This window comes from Clarias gariepinus, chromosome 20 (genome assembly GCF_024256425.1).
Source record: "Clarias gariepinus isolate MV-2021 ecotype Netherlands chromosome 20, CGAR_prim_01v2, whole genome shotgun sequence".
Lineage (NCBI taxonomy): Eukaryota > Metazoa > Chordata > Actinopteri > Siluriformes > Clariidae > Clarias > Clarias gariepinus.
In genome coordinates, this window is record NC_071119.1 from 29,709,891 (window position 1) to 29,735,943 (window position 26,053).

The window sequence follows — 26,053 nt, forward strand, 5'->3', positions numbered from 1 at the left end:
TAGAGATGGATTGATGGCTACCTCGGCTCAGGTGTGCACTCGCATCACCTGACCGAGGTGCCTGCTGGGAAACTGAGTCAGCCAACAAAAACTACACAAATGTATTTGCAGGGGATCTTACTAAAGAATGTGGCTCTTTAATATGGAATTAATTCATTATTTTACTGGGGAAAATTAACTGAAAAGTATGCAGGACCAACACTGCCAAAATGTAAAAAAAAAAAAAAAATTACTCAAAAATATTAAAATAAATAAATCATTAATGAATATGCACAGAAATGCGGGAAAAACAATAAAATGCATGTAGACATTTGACAAGTAATTATATGTCTGAAGTTTTTCTCATTCACATTTTCAGTTTTTATTTTGTCCTATTCTTTAGTTATACAATTGAAATATTTGGTAATTCAATGTTTATTAAACATTTACTTTTGTCCATTTTATTTTATTTTATTATTATTCTCCTATTTTCCCTCAAATGTTAATGTGTGGGCAGGGCCAAGTGTGAACCCATTCAGTAAATGATAAAAAGATAAATAAAGTAATCCATTATTGTCCAGACAGATTTTTTTTTTTAACCCAATGTAAAAGGGAGTAGAAGGAACAATTATGTGGGACTTTATCACCTCACTGTCCTACACTGGGGAGCTATCGCTAAGCTAAAGGTACGGTACCATGTCCCAGTTCAGTCATGGTCGGGTTACTGTTCGGAGGGTGTAAGTGTGACTGTCAGTAATTACTAATGAAATCTGATTAAACTTACAGATAAATAGCAAATGACTCTAGTTTAACAATTTCATGGTCCAGTGGATTCTTTCACACATTAAATGTGTTTCCGTCTTCTTCTCTTTACAGCTCGACCACTGAGATGGGTTTTACTGTTTCTATCTCTCAGCCATCAGGCTTCTTCTGGTCAGTCTGATTATTCATTACTTATTACATTTTCATCAAGTTCTCAGTATCACATACCAACTTTGGTCATTTTAAAAAATTGTTAGATTATATGCGTTTTAGGATTCTCATAATGCTGATGTGTGGTCTAATCTCTCCTCCAGAATATTTTTCACTGAAGGTTGAGTCTCCAGTCTCAGGGCTCCTCGGTTCCTCTGTGTCTCTGCACTGTGCTGTCACCAACAATATGGATGTTCGACCCATGGAAGTGCGCTGGTACCGTCCCAATATGTATGACACCCCGGCTCTGTTCTACAAGGACGCACAGATCCAGAAGAGTCCTGTAGATGTTCAGTACCAGGGCAGAGTGTTCCTGTTAGGAGATCTGGAGAAAGGAGACGTCTCTGTGAAACTGGAGAACCTGACACTAGCAGATAGAGGAGACTATGTGTGTTATGTTAGTAGTGATACCTGGTATGATGAGGCCATAGTGTCCCTCAGACTGAGAGGTAACACTTAGTGCATTAATTTATTTTAAAAATGAAATGTTCAGGGTGGATCTGTCTGTTTAATTCTCTCTCTCTCTCTCTCTCTCTCTCTCAGTGGTGGGATCCACTCCTGTTCTCTCCATACATGAAGCAGGAGGAGGGAAGGTGAATGTTAGCTGTCAGTCACATGGTTGGGTTCCTGAGCCGTCAATCACCTGGACAGATAAAGATGGGAGAGATCTGAAACATCTCAGTAACGACAAGTTCACCAACAGTAAGATCTACTCATCTACACTTACATTAAAGATCCTAAAAACAGAAATAACAAAGCACTTTTTATTATCCTCAGACTCTGTAGGGACTGTAGATGTGAGCTCGTGGCTGATTGTGTCTCCCTCTGAGTCTGAGTGGATCTCCTGCTCTGTGGGTTTGTCTGATCAGGAGAGAAAAGAAGACAGAATAATGTTACACGTCCCTGCACGTGACACAGGTAATTATTACTGAAATAAACCATTTCCATATGTAAGGATATGTGTACATGGTGGAACTGAAAGAAAAGACTGATGATTGTTTTGTGTTGATGTCTATGTGTGCAGAGTCGTTGACTGGATACATCATCATCATCATTCCCGTTCTTCTGGTGCTGTGTGTCGTCGGAATTGCAGTGTATTGTGTGATACGTAAAAAAGGTGGGATATAAACATTGACTTAATAATATATGAGTCAGGAAACTAAACAGATGATAACTAGAAGTTGCTCTTTAAGACAGACACATGTATGTAGATGAGAACAGTATTAAGTGTAACAGTACACCGTCCTGATGGAGCATCACTGAGCCCCTGATGGAGTCCAATAGACTATACAGGAAGTCTTGTCACACTGTAACTATACAGTCTCTGTAGATAGTAAAAGAGAGAAGAGCTGGAAGATGAGGGCTGGAGCAGGTCTTTATCAGGTCTTTATCAGGTCTTTATCAGGTCTTTGTGCTGTCTAATACAGGAGAGTTTTCTCTCTGCTGTAGGTCTGATTCTCTCCAGGAGAAAAGGGACAGAAAGTACAGGAGGTAGGTGCTGGGGTAAAATTCACTGAATTAATAAAATCCAGCTAAATGAGTGATAATAACAGAAGATTTATTTACATATAAAACAGCAGGAACTCAGTCAGAAACTGAACCTCTGAATAAAATCCGTGTGGAGAATCAGGATCAGACTGACGCTCCATCTACAGGTACAGTTCCTCACGCTGTGGTTGTAGGTTGGTCACATCTCCTCATCTATACACTTCATACACTATGGAAGTATAACAGTGGCAAAATTCCTCAAAGCTAAATAACATGTTGAATTACGTGAACTGGACAAAAACTTGACACAATAAAAATGTTAATTTTTCTGTATTGTAATTTGAGCTAAATGGAAAAAAGTCTTTACAGTATTTACAAGCTTGAAATTGTTGGTACTGCAGTTTATTGTAGTTGTATATTTCAAATGACATATAAAAAAATTAAATGTAATTAAATAACTTAAAACTCAAACGCAAATTGCTGTTTATACAGTAAATACAGTAATCACTATTTTTCAACATAACAAAATCAGGCGGCCAAAAGTCAGGTATTAACATTCAGGTAGGGGACGGTAGATCAGTGATTACGACATTAGACTGTAGTCTGGAAGGTCCCAGGTTCAAACCCCACCACAACCAACTGGTACAGTGAACAGTTTAATGATTTAATGTCATTCTGAATTTTTTATAAAATGACAATCAAGATAATAAGAATAATTTATTTTATACAACTAAATTGTTCTTTAAAGATTAAGTCAATATTTAATACATCAAAAAATAACATTAATAAGTCATTTTATTAATTAATCAATTAATTAATTTGTTTGTTTATTTATTTAACACAGCAGAAACAAATATACATTTATAATAGCATCAATACATTTTAATAAACACGTGTCAATCAGAACACACACTAGTCAAACATAAAGAAAAATACACTCTCCAAAAGAAGTAAAAAAAAAAGAAAACACAATAAAACAAAAAATAAATAAACAAAATGAATAAGTAAATATAAATACAAAGGGGCCTCTTTTTTCTTTTCTAATAAACCAAGATCTCTTATTATTCCAACAAATTTCCTGCCATTTTTACCTTTCATATATTTCATCAAAAGATGAAAAATAGTTACAAATAAAATCTTTTAAAATAAATTAAAAATGAGGTTTAGCATTTATGAATGAGAATTGTGTCCATAATAAACATAACATTAATGAAAAACGTATTCTTCTTATCATCCAGCAGTATTCCAAACATAATGTGTTTTCTAGCAAAAGTGACCAGTGATTGGATCTTTGACTCCATCCAAAGCAAATTTTCTCAAAAGATACCAGAATACGCACAAGAAAAGGAAAAGTGATCAGTTGTCTCAATGTCAACTTTACAAAAAATACAAACATTTTGCTCAAAATTAAACCTGTGTCTTAGAAGCTCAGATGGCGGATAAATACCATTAAATATTCTGAAGTGGGTTTCCTTTGCTTTAGGAGTCACTGGGAAGCCAATAGATTGTAGTATTTTAATAGTTGGCTTATCATAAGGTTGTGAGATATTGTTACAGTATAGTATAACCATGTCGGATATAATATGGAATAAAAAAAAAAAGCGGTGATTTTGTTGGGAAGCGTTGTTTTGAGGTTGCTACCATTAAACAGAACTGATGGAAGTTCTCATGATCCATCTGAGATGTTGGTAAAGCTGTTTGGTAAAGGTTTATGAAACTTTTTGGAATGACTTTTAAGACGTGTTCAAATTGCTCTTGTTCACAGTGTAAACTGAATCTAAAACAGAAACCACTGAACAAGCTCCCTTCCTCATTCATTAAGTGATGAACGGACCAAACACCTTTTCTGAATAGAATAACTCTATTGTTCCATATTGAGGTTTGGGTGAAGATATGATTGTATAATAATTTCCAATATAACAAAACCTGTTGGTGAAGTGAAGATAATTTCACTGGTAGTCTGGAAACAGTAAAATCACATCTTTATAGGAAATCAATTCCACACAATCTAGACAGACTTTCCATTTTAGTTAAATAAACCCAAAATGTTTAAATCTCTCTACATTTATACCTCAAGTCTATTTTTGCATTTATTCCATCTGTCCCAGACATTATGTTTTTACATCCTGATCTCATCTTTAGAAATGTTTATGCCTTAATATTTAACATGTGATTTAACTTCAATATTATTCAATTCAATTTAATTCAATTTTATTCATATAGCACTTTTAACAATGGTCATTGTCTCAAAGCAGCTTCACAAAAAATTTGAAAAGAAAATTTTTAGAAAAGAAAAGAAAAGAAAAGAAAATATTTGGAAGTGTGTATGTGTGAAAAAAATGTGTCTAGATAATAATGAGATGAATGAATGAAATGTCTCTAAAGAGCAAGCCAAGGGTGACGGTGGCAAGGAAAAACTCCCTGAGATGGCAATAGGAAGAAACCTTGAGAGGAACCAGACTCAATCAGGGAACCCATCCTCATCTGGGTGATAACGGATAGAAATAACATCATGTGTGTTGTCCAGGTGAAAGTTCAATATAACAGAAGTTGTGTAGATTAACATGAAGTCCAGTTCAGCACAGGGAGTCAGTAGGTGCAGAGGGCAGATGGGGTCTGGATCACTGGGAGCACAGGAGCAGGATGTGTAGCTCCAGCCATCATAAAGCAGAATTCAGCTGGAGCTGGTCCTTCTCTAGATGCCTCAGGATCCTCACAGGGTTGGCCTTTGTCTACTGAAGCTGGTACAATCTCCAGATGCCTCGGGATGGGTAGAAAAATACAGAAAAGATGGAGAGAATTAGTGTAGTTGCCATTCAGGATAGGTGTACCGGAGTATGAAGTTATGGGATGAGTTACGCGTATGCCAGATTAAAGAGATGCGTCTTGAGTCTACTTTTAAATTGGGAAACTGTCTGAGCCCCGAACACTGTCTGGAAGGCTATTCCAAAGCTTTGGAGCCAAATATGAAAATAACCCGGCCCCCTTTTGTAGATTTTAAAATTCTGAGAATATGATCATATTTTCTGGATCTAGTGAGAACCCTGGCGGCTGCATTTTGGACTAACTGTAGCTTGTTTATTGAGGATGCAGGACAACCACCTAGTAATGCATTACAATAGTCCAGTCTGGAGGTCATGAATGCATGAACTAGCTTTTCTGCATCAGATACGGATAAGATACTCCTAAGTTTGGCAATATTTCTAAGGTGGAAAAAGGCTGTTTTTGTGATATTGGAAATATGATTTTCAAAAGACAAGTTACTGTCTAATATCACGCCCAGGACTTTTACTGTTGAGCTGGTAGTAACAGTACGTCCTTCTAAACGCAGGCTGAATTGTGAAAGCTGTTGTGTGCTGGTTTTTGGGCCGATGAGTAATATCTCTGTCTCATCTGAGTTTAGTAAAAGAAAGTTATTGGTCATCCAATCTTTTATGTCCTGGACACACTCGGTTAATCTAGACAACTTGGGTATTTCATCTGGTTTTGTTGAGATGTATAATTGGGTATCATCAGCATAACAATGGAAACTAATCCCATGCCTTCTAATGATGTTACCCAAGGGAAGCATGTATATTGAGAACAGCAGAGGTTCTAAAACTGACCCTTGTGGGACCCCATATTTCACTGGCATTACATCAGACGGTACTCCATTTAGATCTACAAAATGGTATCGATCAGACAGGTATGATCTAAACCATTTTAATGCCTGCCCCTGAATACCTATATGATTTTGTAGGCGGTCTATGAGAATATTATGATCTATGGTGTCGAATGCAGCACTTAGATCAAGTAAGACTAGTATTGAGATGCAGCCTTGGTCTGAAGCTAAAAACAAGTCGTTCGCAATCTTAACTAGTGCAGTTTCTGTACTATGATGGGGCCTGAAACCTGACTGAAATTCTTCTAGGATGTTGTTTTCCTGCAAGAATGTGCATATTTGAGCTGATACTACTTTTTCTAATATTTTTGATATGAACGGAAGGTTTGAAATCGGTCTGTAATTTGTTATTTCATTTGCATCCAAATTAGATTTTTTAAGAAGCGGCTTAATAACTGCCAGCTTCAAAGGTTTAGGGACGTGACCTAGATATAATGAAGAATTAATAATGTTTAAAAGTGGCTCTCCAACTGTAAGCATCACTTCTTTTAAAAATCTGGTTGGTATTGGGTCTAACAGGCACGTTGTTGATTTAGCTGAGGTGATAAGTTTATACAGCTCTTCCTGTCCTATACCTGTAAAGCACTGAAAATCTAAATGTGAAGCTCTAGGCTGAACTAGATCATGAGATACTATTAGAGGTTGAACCTCCGTTATTTTCTTCCTGATACTATTGATTTTTTCATTAAAGAAGTCCATAAAGTCTTCACTTCTAAACTGTGATGGGATACTCTCTGCAGGCATCTTAGGTTTTGTTAGGCGAGCCACTGTACTAAATAAGAACTTGGGATTGTTTTGGTTTCTTGCTATCAGTTGGCTAAGATGCTCGGTCCTAGCAGTTTTTAGAGCCTGTCTATAGCTGCACATACTGTCTTTAAACGCAATTCGAAAATATTATATATTATATTGTATATATTATACACAGTTTTAAGATGAGATTGATGAAAGTCCTTTATTCTTTGTCTTGATCCGTCTGGGTATAGAGTCAGACAGACGTCTACAGTACTCTGGTGTCACTCACTCAGTCCATGCTGCTTGATCTCTTCCTGAATTTGTTCCTGGTTGCTTCATGTACAGAGATTTGCCACAGAAGGTGAAGGAATGAACCTGATCTTGTTACAGAAGGTGACGGTACATTACAGAGTGCAGGGGAAGGAAACCCATCACTCGTGTGTGAATGAAAGATCACTGGCTTCACTTTGAATGTAATGATTATGGCGGAGGAGAGGTTTAGTGAATAACGTTTAGCGTTTATTCTGACACTTAACTGATAACCCAGCTTGTGATGTTCTGATCTGCAAGTCGTTTCCTGAGAACTAGAGACTGTACAAGGAGCAGGAAGGGTAAAGAAGAGGAATAAAGATTGTATTTTTAAACAGCAATTTCTTAGGTCAATATTTTAATCAGTTATTTTTTAATTACATTAGCATTTGAAATAAACAACCACAATAAACTGCAGTGTCAATAATTTGAAGACATTGTAAACACTTAAAGGATTTTTCCATTCAGGTCAAATTACAATAGAGAAAAATTCAAACATTCTTATTGCAACAAGTTTTCGTCCAGTTCATGTAATTTAACATGTTATTTTGCCTTAAAGAATTTTGGCACTGTTATACTTCTGTACACACACACGAAAATTTTAAAGTCTCACTAAGACTTTCTGTTTGTTCTGTGTTTATATAAATAGATATAGATCAAACACCTGAGCAAAGTGCAAAAATACCAAATATGTAGATTAATGAAGTTACTGTCAGGGGCGGTTACGAGATGGCTGAACAGGGGTGAACCCAAAAGCAGACGAACAGTGATGAAGTTGGTAAAAGATAGTGTTTCTTTGTTCTTTATTGGATAGGCTGAGGCTTGGGTAAACATGCCCAGCAGGAGCAGGGGAGAGAAGCAGTGACTGTGTGTGCTTAGTGACTTTATTAAACAATTTAATGAATGGGATTTTCAATTAAAAAAATCCATTACAGTATTACAAGAATAAAAAGTATAACACATAAGATTCAGGTGTAAAAACTTGAATTATACAATTAATTATTCACACTCAACAGAACAAAACGTAAATAAAACATATACATAAGCAAACTTAAAAGCAAAAATAAAAAAATAAAAAAGGTAGGGGGAAAAACCCATTGATTATTATGTATATTTTTATTAAAGAACATGTAAACAACATTACAGAAAAACAGGCATAAAAAAATAGAAGCTCCAAAGATGTTTAAAGATCAAAAACAAAAGGGAAGACATTCACAGGACGCCAAATACAGATTCGTAATAACTTACATTAAACGTAGCCTTTACATTTTTCACAATTTTAAGAGACTTCATTAAAAAAGTGAGTTCGTTAGAGAAGACCTTGTATAAAGGAGGAGATTTTGACAATCTACATTTATAAACGAAAAATTTGCCATTCAGGATAAAACTTACAAAATTATGAATATTTTTTATCATTTTCTAAATAACAAATAATTTCTTTCACACTCAGTGGTGTGTGCTTAGTGACTGGAGAGTGGAAGGAAGCGGTTTGTTTTCCTCAGCGAAAGCGGAGGTCGGCGCGAATGTTCTTATTGCGGTCCACGAAGAAGAGAGAGCTCTAATGCGGAAGTGCGGAAGTGAAGGAATAGACGGTTTGGTGAAGGAGAGGTGGTGACCAGGAGAATCGTCTATTGATCAGGCTGGGGTCGATATCAGGGAATTCTAGCAGCGGGAGCGAACGAATCCAAATCGTGAGGAAAATCCGAAGTCCTGTGAGCATGCGAGGTCATACACATAAATCAGTCCGACAGTAACAGAAGTACCGGGAGGGTCCGAGAAACAGGCAGGGTCAATAACAGGCTGGTTTAAACTGAATGGTTCGCTCGGCCTGCTTAAAAAGCCTAGAGATGATTACCTGATTGAGTTCAGGTGTGCGTGAGTGGCAGGTGAGCTTGCAGGAAGAAAAAAACCTGGAGTGGAGTTTAGGGTCTGGAGGTGCTGGGCTGGTCTGTCTGGTGTGTGACAGTTACAGAAGAACCTGCTGAATCCACCTCAAATCTCATATCAACTGTCACCAGTTCTAATCTCACACAAACATCCTCTATTTCAGAGACTGAACCCGCTGCCTCCACCACAAATCCCGAACCCGCTGCCTCCACCACAAATACCACAGGAGGTAGGTGCTGGGGTAAAATTCACTAAATTAATAAAATCCAGCTAAATGAGTGATAATAACAGAAGATTTATTTACATATAAAACAGCAGGAACTCAGTCAGAAACTGAACCTCTGAATAAAATCCGTGTGGAGAATCAGGATCAGACTGACGCTCCATCTACAGGTACAGTTCCTCACGCTGTGGTTGTAGGTTGGTCACATCTCCTCATCTATACACTTCATACACACACCTGATCAACACTTTATCATCTAATCATCTTTTCATCTCAGATAATATCTAAACTTTCTCTTTATAAACTGTTCTATTTATTCTTTCTTTATATAAACAGATATAGAACAGAATTCTGATCAAAGTGTAAAAATACCACCAACAGCTCCTCCTCCAGTGTCCTGTCCTCCCTTCACGTCTCCCCTTACTGAAGTTTGACAGCAAGCTAAACTCCATCCAATGCAAAGTTGAGAATAAAATGATTATTGTTAATGATGAAGTTTAATTTTGTCAGAAACTGGATCAGTGATCTCGTCTGGTGTGGATGGAGAACAGCAGAATGTAAATAACGATGAAGCTACAGAACCACAGAAGAACCCTGATGTAGAGACAGAAACTTCACAAGCTGCAGGTAAATATACATTAGTGTTGATTAGTGAAGTTAGCACACAGAAATCACACGCATTTATCACACCATGCAATGTCTGAACACAACCAGGAACGTTAGCAACTGGCTGATACTGAACATTAAACAGGAAGACTGTGATGTTCAAACACTTGTAAAAGTACAGTTAAGATGATCATTTGATTTTATTAAATTTTATTACATTTTCATTAATGCAGTGTGGTCATGTCTAACTGAAATAAAGTCACTGTCCAATCACAGCCCTGAGTAGTTTTTGGGGGCGTGGCTACAATAACTCATGACTTTCAGGGTTGTTGTTTGGATGGAGGGTGGAGATTTCACCATTGTAAAATTATTGGGATGAAAATATTAATAAAAATAATTAACATGCTTTAGCTTAAGGCAAAAAGACATACAGTCGAGCAACACAACCAGGCAGCGATTATCTGAAAGAGCAATCAATCAAAGAAAATAACAAAAGGTCAGAAACACACGATTGGTGTACAGACTACTGAATGATAACAGAGTGTTTATATAGTTATTGACTATAAAGATTAAAGGAATTGAGAACCGGAGAGGAACAGAGCTAGAACTCCAGAGGTAGCGCCCCCTGCTGACAGGAAGGGTTCCCATGGTGTTACTACAAGTGTGTTAGTGTGAAGGGACCAGATCAGCTCAGGTCATGGGTGAGGGTGAGGTGCACACAGAGGAACGTACCACTGATGTATGAGGGCGTGGTCATCATCCTGCAGATCCCTGAAGTCCACAATCATCTTCATACAGTAGTTTCACTGATGTTGAGGCAGAGGATTCTCTCACTGTCACTGATTGGGAAATTAGATTTTATATTTTTTAAATGGCTAATTAAACAACTTTCAAAGTTTAAAATTAATGTGTAAAAATTAAATATCTTGTCAGAAACTGAAGTGAAGTCACCTTCTGAGGATAAAAATCAGGAAGAACAACCGAAAACCACAGATACAACTACACCAACAGGTTAGTAAAATGTTACTCTGTGTGTGTGTGTGTGTGTGTGTGTGTGTGTGTGTTTACTCAGTCTGTTAGTCATTCAAATATAGACAGTGCTGCAACTCCCCCAAACAGTGTCCCTTTTTAAAAATAAATAAACATTTTTTCCTGCATTTGGTAACAAATTTCTTCCAGTATGAAGAAATAAACAAAGAGCATATGAGGACTTGTATGCCAGGCTGGACAGTAAGGAGGGAGAGGGGGATCTGTACAGGTTGGCAAGGCAGAGAGATAGAGATGGGAAGGATGTGCAGCAGGTTAGAGTGATTAAAGATAGAGATGGAAATGTACTGACAGATGCCAGGAGGGTGATGGGAAGATGGAAGGAGTACTTTAAAGAGTTGATGAATGAGGAAAACGAAAGAGAACAAAGAGTAGAAGAGGTGACTGTTGTGGAACAGGAAGTAGCAAATATTGGTAGAAGTGAGGTGAGAAGGGCGTTGAAGAGGATGAAGAGTGGAAAGGCTGTTGGTCCTGATGACATACCTGTGGAGGTATGGAAGTGCTTAGGAGAGGTGGCAGTAGAGTTTCTGACTAGTTTGTTTATCTTGGAGAGTGAGAGGATTCCAGAGGAATGGAGGAGAAGTGTATTGGTGCCAATTTTTAAGAACAAGGGAGATGTGCAAAGCTGTGGCAATTACAGAGGCATAAAGCTAATGAGCCAGACAATGAAGCTGTGGGAAAGAGTAGTGGAAGCTAGGTTAAGGGCAGAGGTGAGCATTTGTGGGCAGCAATATGGTTTTATGCCTAGAAAGAGTACATCAGATGCAGTATTTGCTTTGAGGATGCTGGCGGAGAAGTACAGAGAAGGTAACAGGGAGTTGCATTGTGTCTTTGTAGATTTAGAGAAAGCGTATGACAGGGTGCCGAGAGAGGAGCTGTGGTATTGTATGAGGAAGTCTGGAGTGGCAGAGAAGTATGTTAGAGTGGTGCAGGACATGTATGAGAGCTGTAAGACAGTGGTAAGATGTGCTGTAGGTGTGACAGAAGAGTTCAAGGTGGAGGTGGGTCTGCATCAAGGATCGGCTCTAAGCCCCTTTTTGTTTGCTCTGGTGATGGACAGGATGACAGATGAGGTAAGACAGGAGTCCCCATGGACTATAATTTTTGCAGATGACATTGTGCTTTGTAGCGAGAGCAGAAAACCGGTGGAGGAAAATTTGGAGAGGTGGAGGTATGCTCTGGAAAGCAGAGGAATGAAGGTTAGCCGTAGCAAGACGGAATACATGTGTGTAAATGAGAGGGACCCAGGAGGAACGGTGAGGCTACAGGGAGCAGAGGTAAAGAAGGTGCAGGACTTTAAGTAGGGTCAACGGTCCAGAGCAACGAAGAGTGTGGAAAGGAGGTGAAGAGGCGGGTACAGGCAGGTTGGAATGGGTGGAGAAAAGTGTCAGGTGTGTTGTGCGATAAAAGAGTATCAGCGAGAATGAAAGGAAAGGTGTACAGGACAGTGGTGAGACCAGCGATGCTCTACGGCTTAGAGACAGTGGCGCTGAAGAAAAGACAGGAGGCAGAGTTGGAGGTAGCAGAGCTGAAGATGTTGAGGTTCTCCTTGGGAGTGACAAGGATGGATAGGATCAAGAATGAGTTTATCAGAGGGACAACCCATGTTAGATGTTTTGGAGATAAAGTCAGAGAGGCCAGATTGAGGTGGTTTGGACATGTTCAGAGGAGAGATGGTGAATATATCGGTAGAAGGATGCTGAGGTTGGAACTGCCAGGCAGGAGGTCTAGAGGAAGACCAAAGAGGAGATTTATGGATGCAGTGAGAGAGGACATGAAGTTAGTTGGTGTAAGAGAAGAGGATGCAGAGGATAGGGTTAGATGGAGGCAGATGATTCGCTGTGGCGACCCCTGAAGGGGAACAGCCGAAAGACAAAGAAGAAGAAGAAGAAATTAACATCAAATCTCTTATTTAAATATGAACAAATGGTCCCATGATGAGCTTCAATGCCGTTCTCTGCCTGTGCTTGCTGAAGCATCACCCTTTAATCCTTACAAAAAAAACAAAAAAAAATGGGTCTCTACATCAGTTATCACCTTCAGGCTTTACTCCTGATTACAATATGGTCAGAGTCACTGGTTTCACACTGGACAACAAAACACAAGCCGCCACTGATCCACTGATGTACAGGTGGAGTATAAGGAGTGGAGGAAGCAGATAAAATGTATGAAGCACTAATTGATCAGCAGTGATTTGTGAAATTGTGCATATTTTAATTATGATTTTTTAAATAGAAACTGAAGCACAGATCTCATCTCCTGTGGATAAAAATCAGCAGAACCAGAATGAATCTCTAAATACACATATTAAGTCAACTGTACCAACAGGTTAGTCACAACCTTACTGTGTGATCCTGGGATGTAATTTGTGGGTAGTAGGTCCAACAGACGCACTACTGGTGGCACCCATGGACTTTGAGTGCTCAGAACTTTTGTGTTGATATTTTATTACTCTCTAGTGTTTTCATTTGTCTAGATGTGTTCTTGATTAACTCACAGATTAAGATTATTTTATTTAGTCCTTGAGTGTAGTCGTGCCGTGTCTCCCATTTGTTGTTGTTCTGTAGTTATTCAGATGTTTAGACCTGTTTATTATACCTTCCTTACGAGAGGGAGCAGGAGTGAAACAGAACGATGATCTGATCTGAGCAGTATTTTAGCTGGAACTTTAACCAACACTTCTGGAGACCTCTGATTCTCAAAAAGTTGAGAAAAATGAGCATAAGACAAATTTAAGACAAATTAACAGTGATGGACAGACGGAGCAGAAGGAGCTGGAGAAAGCAGACACATTTTTAAGAGACTTACAAAACAGGAATGATTTTTAAACTCGTGCTGCATTTTAATTATGTTTAATTAAACAGGTTACAGGATGGTCTCGTTTTCTTCTCAAATCACTTCAGACACACACCTGATCACAGTTTCTCACTTTTTTATATTAAAAACTATATAACATGTATGTGTAAAACATTTCTGTTCTGTCTTTGTGTGAGCAGATACTAATCAAAGACCTGAGACAGAGGAGACGTTACGTCCAACTCCAGGTAAATATACATTAGTGTAGAGTAATGAAGCTCTAAACCTGAAATATTAATATTATACACTGATACGAGAAGATGAGAAGTGATTATTTAGACATCAGATTCAGGAACTCAGTCATTTTTAAACCTGGAATATAAATATTGAGATTTAAGGTGAAGTTACAGTGGACAGAAAGGTGGAGTTTGAGGATGTGGGAGAAAGATGATATTTTATTTACTGTAACTGCATTATAAAACAAAATGATTATTGTTAAAGATAAAGGTTAATTTTGTCAGAAACTGGATCAGTGATCTCGTCTGGTTTAGAGGAATTATTTGATATAAAGGAGTTATTTCTACTCTCCTGGTCTCGTCCTCATAGAGCTGATATTAATGTGTTAAATCTTCCCTGCTGTTATCTTCCTGTCTCCTCTCACATCTGTTCTTAAAGGTGTTAACGCTCCCACACTCACCTTCTCTCTCTCTCTCTCTCTCTCTCTCTCTAACTCGAGCCAACACCTCCTGATTCCTCTCTGGACTTTCACTCCTTTGTTCTTCAGGTTCTCACCAGGACATTTACAATGGTTTATGTTCTTTGTAGTAACAGATGTCGATGGCACAGGCGTTTGGTCAAAGATAGAAAAACGCTTTTTTATCATTTACTGTTAATAAACAGAGACATTTCTATACCACCAACAGCTCCACCTCCAGGAGAATGTGTTTTATAAGGTCTTAATAAACCTCTAATGATCTTATAAAATGTATAATCCTTACAGGTTCTTCAGGTGTGTATTTGAGGGAAAGGTTCTGTCTAAAGAAAAATACAAAATAATTTTTTTAAGTAAACAGGTTTCTAGTAAAAGTATTTCAGAAAGCTTCATTATGTAATAAATCCTAAAGGAACCTTTTTGTATTTTATTAATTTATAATAACAGTGAATTAGTTGGTAGGTTTTAAAGAATTCCAGTTAAACTGTAGTAGTTCCTCCATCTCTTCTCCTGAGACACAAAACCAGTAAAAGGTTCGTCCTAGAAAATCTCTAACTGTGTTTCTATTAATTCTCTATAGTGTGTGTGAGAGCAGAGGTCAGTCAGCAGGAATCATCTGAACATCAGAATCCTGAAACACTGGAAGATAAAACACACCTTCCAGGTACAGATACATGAGTGTATTTGATTATACTGTAAATGGAGTTACAGAACAACATCAGAATCCTGATATAGTTAATGCAAATATAAACCTGTTTTAGTTTTATTACTGTTTCTGCTCTTTACTTTTAAAACTTTGAAATAAGTATGTGTAATAACATTACTGATGTTCCCAAGATCTGTATTTCATTTGTTTTATAAATAAATTTGAACACACACACACACACACACACACACACATATATATATAAAATTCTTATATAATTCTATGAAGGAATTATATTATAATATCTTCATATAAATAATTCATAGATTCTTAAAAACACATTAATTTCTATATATTTAAATGTGTAACTGATACACTTTCCCACATTTTCCTAATAGCTAACAGTTTAATCTGACTGCACTGATACTGAGTTCTTTTGAGCCCCAGAATCCAGAGGAGAGCAGAGAGGATCCAGCTCCTCCTTCTGTCCAGGGTTCTCCACTGCTGGTTCAGACACTGATAAACCAAAGGTCACGACCTCTGTGTCAAATCCCACACCTGCTGCCTCCACCTCCGGGACTGTAACTAGACAGCAGCATCCTGAAGCAGTAAAAGACAAAACACTCTTTACAGGTACAGATACATGAGTGTAGATTAATTACAGAACAACACCTGCTGCCTCCACCTCACATCTCATCCACACTATCACCAGTTCTAATCTCACACTTACTGCCTCCATTTCAGAGACTGGACCTGCTGACTCCACCTCAGGTAACAGACCCACTCTCACCACGTCAGAGATCAGTTACAGTAAGTTACATATTACTGTAAATATTTAAGGAACAGTAGATGAACAGACATAAAGTGAGATGAACTAAACCACAGAAGACGTCTATGGATAAAAATAATAAACCTTACACTACAGATAGAACTAACTCAGAAGGAACCGGAACACCAGTGTGTGTGTGTGTGTGTGTGTGTGTGTGTGTGTGTGTGTGTGTGTGTGTGTGTGTGTGTTCACTTTTTCTGACTTTATAAACTCATCACTGTACTTTACTGTTATTTATTATTTTTCTAACAGATTTAGACCAAGTGAAACAATACAAAGGTGAGAAATAAATTCAGTTGAACATTACTGTATTCCTGTAAGTGTGAAGTGTAAAATAATAATAACAAAAATCTCATTTATTTCTGCAGTGAACATCAGCATCGACCCAGAGGAAACTCCAGAGTCTCTAATATACGAGGGAAAGGAAGTGAAGAGACGTCCTAACTACAGACACAAGGACAGTACCAAGGGTGATAATGTTAAATACTTCACTCTGTGTAAAGAGAGGTTTCAGGCTGGTAAACATTACTGGGAGGTGAAAGTGAGAGAGTCACAGAAAACAGTAAAACTCTCCTGGTTTGTTGGTGTAGCGAGTGATGAAGCTGAGAAAGAGTACAACGTCCGATTTACACGACAGGATGGGTTCTGGGTTCTCTGTTATGAAAGAGGAGATAAAGGAGTTTATATCAGAGATCAAACAGGAGTGATTTCACTCCCAGGCGTTAATAAAGAGCTGACAGCAGTGGGAGTGTTTTTAGACTGTGATACACACACACTGTCATTTTATAATATTAATACACACTCACACATCTACACTTTCACTAATGTGGACGTCAGAACATCACTGCGTCCTCTGATCAGCCCTGGAGTCAGAGACCGTCATCCTGTATGGATTATTTAGGAGAATAAAGACATCTGTAATATGATGTGAGTTTATAATGTATTTATATAAAGTGTGTATACATCCTGTACATAACACACTCCTAATTAAAACCAGAGCTTAAAACCAGACAGGAAAAAGGAGAGATTTGGACTTTAAGTGAGGGACATGATGTCCACACCGAGTGTCTCACTATTACTGCTAAACTGCAGCTGGACTTCTGATGGCTGGGACTCTTATACTGCATAAAAAATCACTGCAGGTGTATTCAGGGTTTTTGCAGTAATCAAGCGCTCGGAGCAGAATTGGCTACAATGTGACCATTCAAAGATTTGACACGTGCAGTTTATTACTATTCAACTGTGCATAATTATACAAATATAGAAGTGTGTTTAATTAGAACCATGAAATTCTGTTACAATGCAATACACAGAACAGAGAACATCTCACTTTTATCATTTACTTTAGGAGAACTGGAGAAAAATAGAACATTTATTTACCCTTGTGTGATGTTCGGGTCACATTTTCATTTTATTAACCATAAAATTATACAATGATATTGTATAATTTTACACACACACACATTTATATTACATAGAGGATGTTCAGGTCCACTGGACCCAAGGCTAATAAAAGTGTGAAAATTGTAGTTCCTGTGTACCTTCCCTTTGTCCTCTTCCTGTCTGGGCCTGCTGTGAGTATGTTTGTGTGTGTACAGTATGTGTGTGTAAGAGAGTGTGAGTTTTGTGTTTTGGCCCTGTTGTCACACACAAGGATGCAAACATCATCAAACAACACAAAATTCAAGAACTCACACCCGTCTGCTCACATTCTCACACACTTTACTCTCTGTTCTGTGGAAGCCCATCTTCATTTGCTCAAATTCTATCCTATTTCTCATATGCCAAACTGGCGACGCAATAAATATAGCTTCTTCAGTGTGGTTTATTATCACAACTGATCAACATGGCCAAAAGATTCACTACTCAAAGAGCGTTGCAATTGATTTTGTAAGAGAGAGATGAGTTTGAGATGTAGAGGAAGAGGTTTTAGAATGTGAGGATCACATTTCTAAACATGCAGGGTCTGACAATAACTTTGAAGAAGAGGTTGAGAATGAGCATCAGCTAGTTCCAAGACGAAGACGAGCACCAGGATAGTCATTGAGGGAAGCAGGATGTGGTTTCTTTGGGACTGGAACAATAATGGACTCTTTGAAGCATGTGGGGATCACCGACTGAGATAAAGAGATGTTGAATATCTCAGTGAACACAGGTGCTAGCTGGTCTGCGCAGGCTCTGAGGATACGACCTGAGATGCCGTCTGGTCCTGCTGCTTTCCTGGTGTTCACTCTCTTGAAGGCTCTCCTCACGTCATGCTCGGTGATGATGAACGCGCTTCCGGTGCTGGCAGTGACTTCCTGTCTGTAGCCGTTAGCGCCGCTAGCATTAGCATCGCTAGCGTCTTTAGCTGCAGCCTTGAAGCGAGCATAGAAAGTGTTCAGCTCATCTGCCAGAGTCACGTCCGCGTTCATCATACCGGTTGTTGGTGTTTTATAGTCCGTTATTGTCCTTAATCCCTGCCACAGGCTCCTAGAGTCACTCTGTTGGAGTTGTTTTATTAGAACATTATTAAAACTTTATGCATGTTTAAAAACTACACACACACTTTAACTTTGCTGGTGTGCTCTGATTAAGGGAACTCCAAGATGAGATCTCATGTAAATCTTTTCTTTTTTTACCTGGACAGAAATGAGCCGTCTCTGAGACTTGAATGAAATTTAGGCGTTTTAGATTTTTACCTCTAAATCTCAAAGATAGTTTAGTGCTTGTAACCTGTGCATTTGGGTTTTCTGATATGTCGTGTAGAATTAAACTAATCATTACTCACAATTACATTTAACTCCTACCGGAATGACGATGCGAAAAATTTTGATATATAATATTATGTCCTTAATATAAAATGTATTTTTGCTAACAGAGGGGTTAATGAATACATTATTATTATTATTATTATTATTATTATATGGTCACATGTGATCTCATAAATCTGTTCTATTTCTTGCCTATATGATCCTTTTTGCTTAAACTTTTGCTCAGTCATGCGTGTATAGTTAGGATGAAATTAAATAAAATTAAGTTCTTTATTTTGAAGAATATATAGTGCTGAAAAAATATCACTCTATATTGCACAATCCTGACTCATATACAGTATATTTATTAAAACATTATAATGCAAAGAATGGACGAAAATGCTTTGAGGTTTTAGGGCTAGGGTTCTCTGACAAACAGTGCCGTCTACACTAAAGTACGGTGGCCCAGAAGGGCAAAGCATCTTTCCTGCGAATGTGTATGATTTTTCCCTTATAAGTGTATGATTTTTCCCGTGTACACGTATGATCCTTTTCCCATGTGAGAACTCTCCTTCTCGTTTAAGTTGCAGAGGTGTCAAGTAACGAAGTACAAATACTTCATTATCTTACTTAAGTAGAAGTTTTGGGTATCTATACTTTACTGGAGTAATTATTTTTCAGCCGACTTTTTACTTCTACTCCTTACATTTTCACACAGTTATCTGTACTCTCTACTCCTTACGTTTTAAAAATATTTTATTTCAGCTTGTCATTCAAAAAACAAACAAACAAAAAAACATCTGGATAAACCGCGCCGTCCAGATGGAGCGAATTTGATTGTGGTTGGGTGAGCAGTATAAACATACCATTCCCACACCCTATTGGTTGGGACGCGATCCATCGCACCTGCACATGACGTCATGTCACACACTCCAGCAAGGACGTTTGAATAAAATAGCATTTTCGGTTGATACGGTTGTGATAAGTAGACGAAGATGTCCGTGATAGAGACTCAAGATTCGAGCGAAATGTCACAACCAAACACCAGCGAGGAGGTTGGTAGCCAGGAAGACCATATATATATATAATTTTTTTTTTGATGAATCACTTGTATTAATCCTTCACTCTGACAGCACTAATGTTTATTGTAGACAACCATACAAGGGTAATTGTTCCTAAGCCTGCCCTGGGTGCACTAATTTTCCTGTATGTTGCCCTCACAGATTCCTGCAGCTAAGCTTGGATCTACATTTACATTCCAATAAAGGTTACCGATGACCCGCCTCTGAAGTTTGACTTTTTGCACCATTAAAATACTTAGACAACTAGTTCTCATATCTTCTTCTCCATGAAACATGTTAATGCTCAGTAGTACACATATACGGTTCTTTAATGTATTTGCATTGTACTAAAATTTATTGTTTATACTTTATATACTTTATTGTTTTTTCGCCGCTGGAGCAAAATGTTGCCTAAGCGAGTGTTGTGTACAGTAGTTGGGTGTAATAGCGAACACAGCAGTCGTCATTCACTACCTAGGGTTAGTGACCTAGGGTACCTACCTAGGGTTAGGTATCTGAGCCACTGAGGACGCAGTGGCTGAATTTAGTTTTTAAAGCTAACGTCCCCGCTGATTTACCTAAATGCGTTCATGTTTGCGATAATCATTTCTCACCAGACTGCTTTATAAACGCGGGTCAATATAAAGCAGGTTTTACTAGGAAGCTGCTCCTAAAAATGGATCTGTACTAACGCTTCGTGTTCCTGCTTCATCTTCACCAGGCTCGGTGAGTGTAATTTATTTTACTATGACTCTTTGCAGATCGCCTTTTCTAATAATCACGATGAATGCGGAGTGTAAGTTAACTTACACTCTAATAGAACATAGTTATGGCTTCTTCTCTGTGTACATCCGTCTCTATATAATCCCTAATCGCCCGTTTATAATAAACAATGCATTAAGGTGATTGTCTAGTTGCAAACTGTGTACGTAGTCGGAAAACTATATTATGCTTACCTTTGTTACGTTAGATGGTTTATAACGATGTCTGTCGAAGATTAAGAAGTCATGTAAACACATCAGTAAACACATCGTGTTCGTATCTCTCTCAGTAAGCTTCTCCGCTTTATGTTGTTCTTGTTGCTCGCGGCAGCGTAACAGCCCGTTAATTCATGCCCATGCAGTGATGAAAAAGACAAATTGAGTCGATGCATGTCTATAATTTTAATTTCTGCGTTGTCAGGCGATATTACAAACTTCCGCGTAGGTTCCGTACTTAAATTAAACCAAAAACGACTGAAGAAAACAGGCTCAGGCTCTATAATCCATAGTTTTCCATTTTGGACTGCATTACCCACAAAGCACTGCGTTGTGGCAATGCTTTGTGGGTAATGCAGTCCAAAGCATTGCCCGCACTGGACTACACTTCCGTCGCTATACCCTGCGTGTCACGCCCCACAGAACGGGGGGGGCGGGCTCAGCAGAGGTCATGAGCATTTAAATTAGCATGTACTGAAACAGGTTGCTGAGAACAGAGCTAGTTTTTACCAGGTAAAAGTAGTGTTTTTTTTACACAATCCTTTTGAATTTTTAATTAACGTATAATACAAACTTTTCATTAGGACCCTAAAGATCATATTAACATTTAATGAAAAATATAATGTGTAGGACCTTTAATTAGAATTCCGATTACGCCACCCTGGATAAAGGCCAGGGACCCTAATTAAGTAAATTTCGTCTAAAGGCACACAGGTCAGTTCACGGGATAAAGCAGAAGACGAGGATATCCAAAAGTATGAAAATTTTATTACACATCATTTTAAACAACTTAATTATAACAAATAAAAAAAAGAAATCAGTCACATAAAATGACTGGGACCAGTGGTTTACATAAAATACACTCATGAGCAACCTGAATATCCAGAGCCTCAAGTTCAGGAACCGAGGCCGGGTGGCGGGGCCTAAGGGCGCCATCGGCCTACACAGCACCGCAACTTGCAATCACACAAGTGACTCACCACACACACACACACACACACACACGTGCTCGTATTCCAACCACTCAAATAGGAAAAACTAGAATCCCACCGCTGCCATAATCACCCGGCTCCTGTACAAAAAGAATCTGATGACAGTACTAGACAAATACAGTCACAAATAATGGACAAAGGTTGTCCACCCTTACAACTGGCCCAGAATTACAATACATTCATCTAAACGAACCAAAAATAAATAAAATAAATTCACATACAAAGACCCACAAGAAAATCTCTTTGGGCAAAGGCCAATAAGGTTTCCCACGGTCTTATTCAAAATACAGTTTCTTTCTTTACACACACATCCGACATATAACCACCCAATACGCACTCACATTCATTCACAAAACAAGGAAAAAAGAAAAGTGCGCGCACACAGTGATTTACAACCCGATACGCACAGTTTATTGGGATGAACCGTCACGTTCACAACACCAGATGAACACCCGCGTCCGCTGACTTAAAGCAGGCTGGCTAGACTGTGCAAATACCACAGACAAACACCACTATAATAAGCCAAACTCACTTTAAGTGCACACACACCGCAACTGACATCCTTACCTGCAACGCAATCACCTCAAGACTTCCAGCTTCCGTGTTGGATATGACGACACGCCACGGAAGCTAGGGGGCTGGGACCCATAACCCCGAGCCACCTTACCAACCAGCTTAAGTAGTAGTGACTAACCCATGATAGGACAATCAATCAAAACACGACCAACCAGAAACAGGTAGGAAGAGCTTTACTCATTCTACCACATATACTTCTACTCAGGTAATGGATGTGAATACTTTTGACACCACTGTTAAGTTGTAAGCTAAATGCTAAATGTTAAGGTAATTATTTTGGCCAGACTGTGTATAAAAACCTGCGTGTAAGAGACTGCAGTCAGTAACATGTGAGACGGGGAAGCGCATCGGCCGCTGGTCATCTCAGGGACACTGATGGTGTTACACTGGTGATAATACACACTTTACTTATACCAAGGACTGATTATCACTCGAATCTGAGTCATTTGATTTATTTTCTGTTGTGCTCAATACAAGAGAGAAACAGTTACTTAATCATAGCATTGTTGTTTAAGTGTAACTTTACATGTATTTACAAGAAAATTTAATATGCTGTGTATTACTTTTGCTAAACAGTTTATGGATTAACATGTGTTAAGTCATTAGTTAAATCATTTTGTTGCATTTGTTTACATTTTTATTTAACTAATATTTATCAGAAATAGTGAGGTAGCTTTTTTGTGGTTTTTCATTTAAGGTTATTAACCACTTTGAACGATTGTAACCTGCTAAACTGTCAGACACAAGAATTAAAAGTGATTCCAGAGTTGATCCTTGAGTCCCCTGTAGGTGGCTAATGGCTTTTCTTGAGTTTGAAGCAGAAGCTAATATGCAAAATCCCAGAACTCGACGTACAGTATGACGGCTCCTGAACGCACTCGTGCTGCCGAAGCTTAGGTCAACGATTTTAAACTAATTCTCAAGGACATGAAAACAACTCTACAGCACATGGAGACGAGTAATACGGATGTGTTATCGACATAATAACGTTTCAATAGTTGGCCATAAGTAACTTAACAATGTTTTAATTTGAGTTGAATTATAATTCTACAGTGTAACAACTAAATACAACACAAGCGGTCAATTAACTGGGAAACTCAAATGTCTTCATAACATCTCACTGCGAGTCCCTGTTACAAAGTGCACACGTTCCAAATTACAGTGAGCCAAACTCCGAACAACATTACACTGGCATCATGAGGATTAAACAGGCTCTGATTTTAAACATCACAAAGCCCTGATATACTGTTTATTATTATGGAATTTTATTTATTTTATTTATTTTTAATAATAATTCCTAGTTTCCTTCCTAGTTGCCAGTAAAGGAGCTGTATAAGGTTCATCTTCAAAAACAAATAAGAAAAAGTGACATGGAGATGGACCTTAAATGGAAGAGAAAAGGCTATCCATTAAAAAAGCAACACTAGAAACTGAATTACTGGAGCGTCGCCTTAAGGTGAGAACTTGTGCGTATATTAATCTGTTGCATGTTAAAAGTGTTGTGTATATAAAGCAACGTCATTAAAAAAAACACATTTTATTTCATTTTCTTTTTTTTTTTATTGTTTTTTAGGAAATAAAGAAATGAACTGCGCAGCAGACCAGTGCGAACAAGACAAATCCTGTCTTCCATCTCTGTTGTGTGCAAAAATCTGTAGCGGTTCCTCTGGGCCTCTTCTTCAATATAAGGAAGGTGTCTCTCTCCTGTTATAGTGGCAATGTGGTGAAGCACAACACAAGCCACGATGATGTCTCATGCCCTCTCTGGACTGACCGCCCACGCAGACACTGAGACCTAGACTTAAGGATCCCTATGGTCATCTCCACCTCGGCCCGTGTTCGGCTGTGAGCCAGGTTAAAGCGTGTGTGTGGTCCAGGATCAGGTTCAGGGTAGGGGGTCATTAAATAGGGCAGACAAGGGTGTCCTCTGTCCCCCAGCAAGTAACCATTGTACTGTCCTGTAATAATTCAAGTGTACAATATTAATACAGTAAAAAAAAAAAAAAAAAAAAAAAAACATTGTATAGAGCAAAACCCTGCTGAAATGTCTGGCATAATGATGACTTGTGGAGAATTCTGGCATCATGCACAGATCCTGGACATTTTGCATCATCATCAGTAATGATGTGAGTTGCCTCACATGTTAAAAAAGTAATGAGTTCAATGATTTTAAAAAGGCAAAAAATTAAGGACACAAAATTAGGTTGTTACCTGAACACTGATACTATGAATTGAGTTCCTATTAACATCGTCTCCCTCATTTATTGAAGGAGCTTTAATAGGAATGTGTTTGCCATCAATGCACCCAATTACATTTGGAAACCCTGAAATAGAAAGTCATATATGGAAGGATTAGGTGTGTGTGTGTGTGTGTGTGTGTGCAGGATGAATACATGTATACAGTAGATATAAATAGTTTGACTACATATTAAATATGCTTCATCGATTTTACTATAAAGCACAAACCTGTCACTCTGTGGAATTCCTCTAATAACACACAGAGGTTTATATCCAGGGAACTGTACACATGTGTGTAAGAAGTGTTTAAGTACCAGACATACAGTTGCCTTTCCCACATGCTCTGCATCGCCCACGTTGTACAAAAAATGCCCTGACGCAAAAAAACATGCTATGTACAGAATGTGTTCTAAGCCCAGACCCACCGTTTGTGATATTTACAATATGCGGTTTCAAGAGATGTGTTAAGTAAATTAATGATTCCATTAAAAACCGATAACGCTCTTTCAAATAATCATTAGGAAATGAAAACACATCAATACGCGGTCTTATAACTCTCTCCTGTATAATCGTATAATTTGTGCCTCCACGTCCACGGGATCATCATCAAAAGGGCCGCCATGTTCAATAACCTTCTGAAACAAACTGACCCTGGAACATAACCAGCTAGCGAGCAGCTCATCTTCAGAGAGTCAGTTGCTATGGTTACACACATACCCAGAAAGTTACCTCAGTTTTTGGAACCGAATGTTGAGGTTATCCACTAACTTACCCTCAAACTTATCCGGGTCTGTCACATAACCTGCTTTCTGGAACAGTACCCCCCTGGTGTAAAGTTTTATGGGAGAGACTCTGTGATAACACAATAAATCACCACATCAGCTAAAGACTGCCACCTGCTGTTCAAAACAGTTTTATTCACATACAAGCACAAATATTACAAAACAGATATTAATAATATTAAATCATATTAAAATGGAAAACTGTTTAACACAAAACGGAAAAATATAATAGTCCACTGTTAAACCAAAAAAAATTAAAATTTCAACATTTATAAAATTTTTAATCTGTTTGTTATCATTAGCGTGCGCACTGTACACGTCTCTGTGAATGAGCTGTTACTATGGAAATGATAATGTATCAGCATGAGTGCTTTAATATAAACCTGCACTACTGTCAGAGCTACTGACCAATCAGGAGACCTCAACAGCAGGGGGGTAAAGTAGCACTTGCTATACTTGTACTGTATAGTGCATGTGAGCTAAAAAGCAATCAAAGAAATCACACACACACACACACACACACACACACAGCGAGAGAGACACACATACGCACTAACAAACATGCACTGATCACTGTTATTATTATTATTATTATTATTATTATTATTATTATTATTATTATTATTATTATTAATATCATCATAATCTATACATATAATCAAACTGTAAAGTGTCTGTACATTGAAGATATTTGAAATAAATTATTTGGGAGCGTAAGATGAGTAATAAAACATCTAGATGGTATTTGGAAGTTTTGTGTCTGTCTGTTTGTGCACAACATCACATAAAAACACCTGAAGGAATTGTA

The 26,053-nt window shown here is 38.1% G+C and overlaps 1 protein-coding gene across 1 annotated transcript; it reads left to right on the plus strand.

Moving 5' to 3' along the window:
- Nucleotides 1–691: 691 nt before the first annotated feature.
- On the plus strand, nucleotides 692–17,386 carry LOC128508490 (butyrophilin subfamily 2 member A1-like). Its single transcript, XM_053479835.1, has 9 exons — nucleotides 692–728; nucleotides 856–912; nucleotides 1,056–1,400; nucleotides 1,495–1,653; nucleotides 1,729–1,869; nucleotides 1,976–2,068; nucleotides 15,803–15,868; nucleotides 16,140–16,166; nucleotides 16,256–17,386. Exons 1-9 carry the CDS (start codon nucleotides 692–694, stop codon nucleotides 16,786–16,788), a joined length of 1,458 nt encoding a protein of 485 aa, XP_053335810.1. The 3' UTR covers nucleotides 16,789–17,386.
- The last annotated feature ends 8,667 nt before the right edge of the window (nucleotides 17,387–26,053 follow it).

Coding starts and splice junctions, on each gene's coding strand:
- LOC128508490 (XM_053479835.1), top strand. CDS start 692: ATGGTCGGGTTACTGTTCGGAGGGTGTAAGTGTGACT. Junction 913..1,055: donor CAGCCATCAGGCTTCTTCTG/GTCAGTCTGATT, acceptor TCTCTCCTCCAG/AATATTTTTCACTGAAGGTT. Junction 2,069..15,802: donor TTGTGTGATACGTAAAAAAG/GTGGGATATAAA, acceptor CCTCCATTTCAG/AGACTGGACCTGCTGACTCC.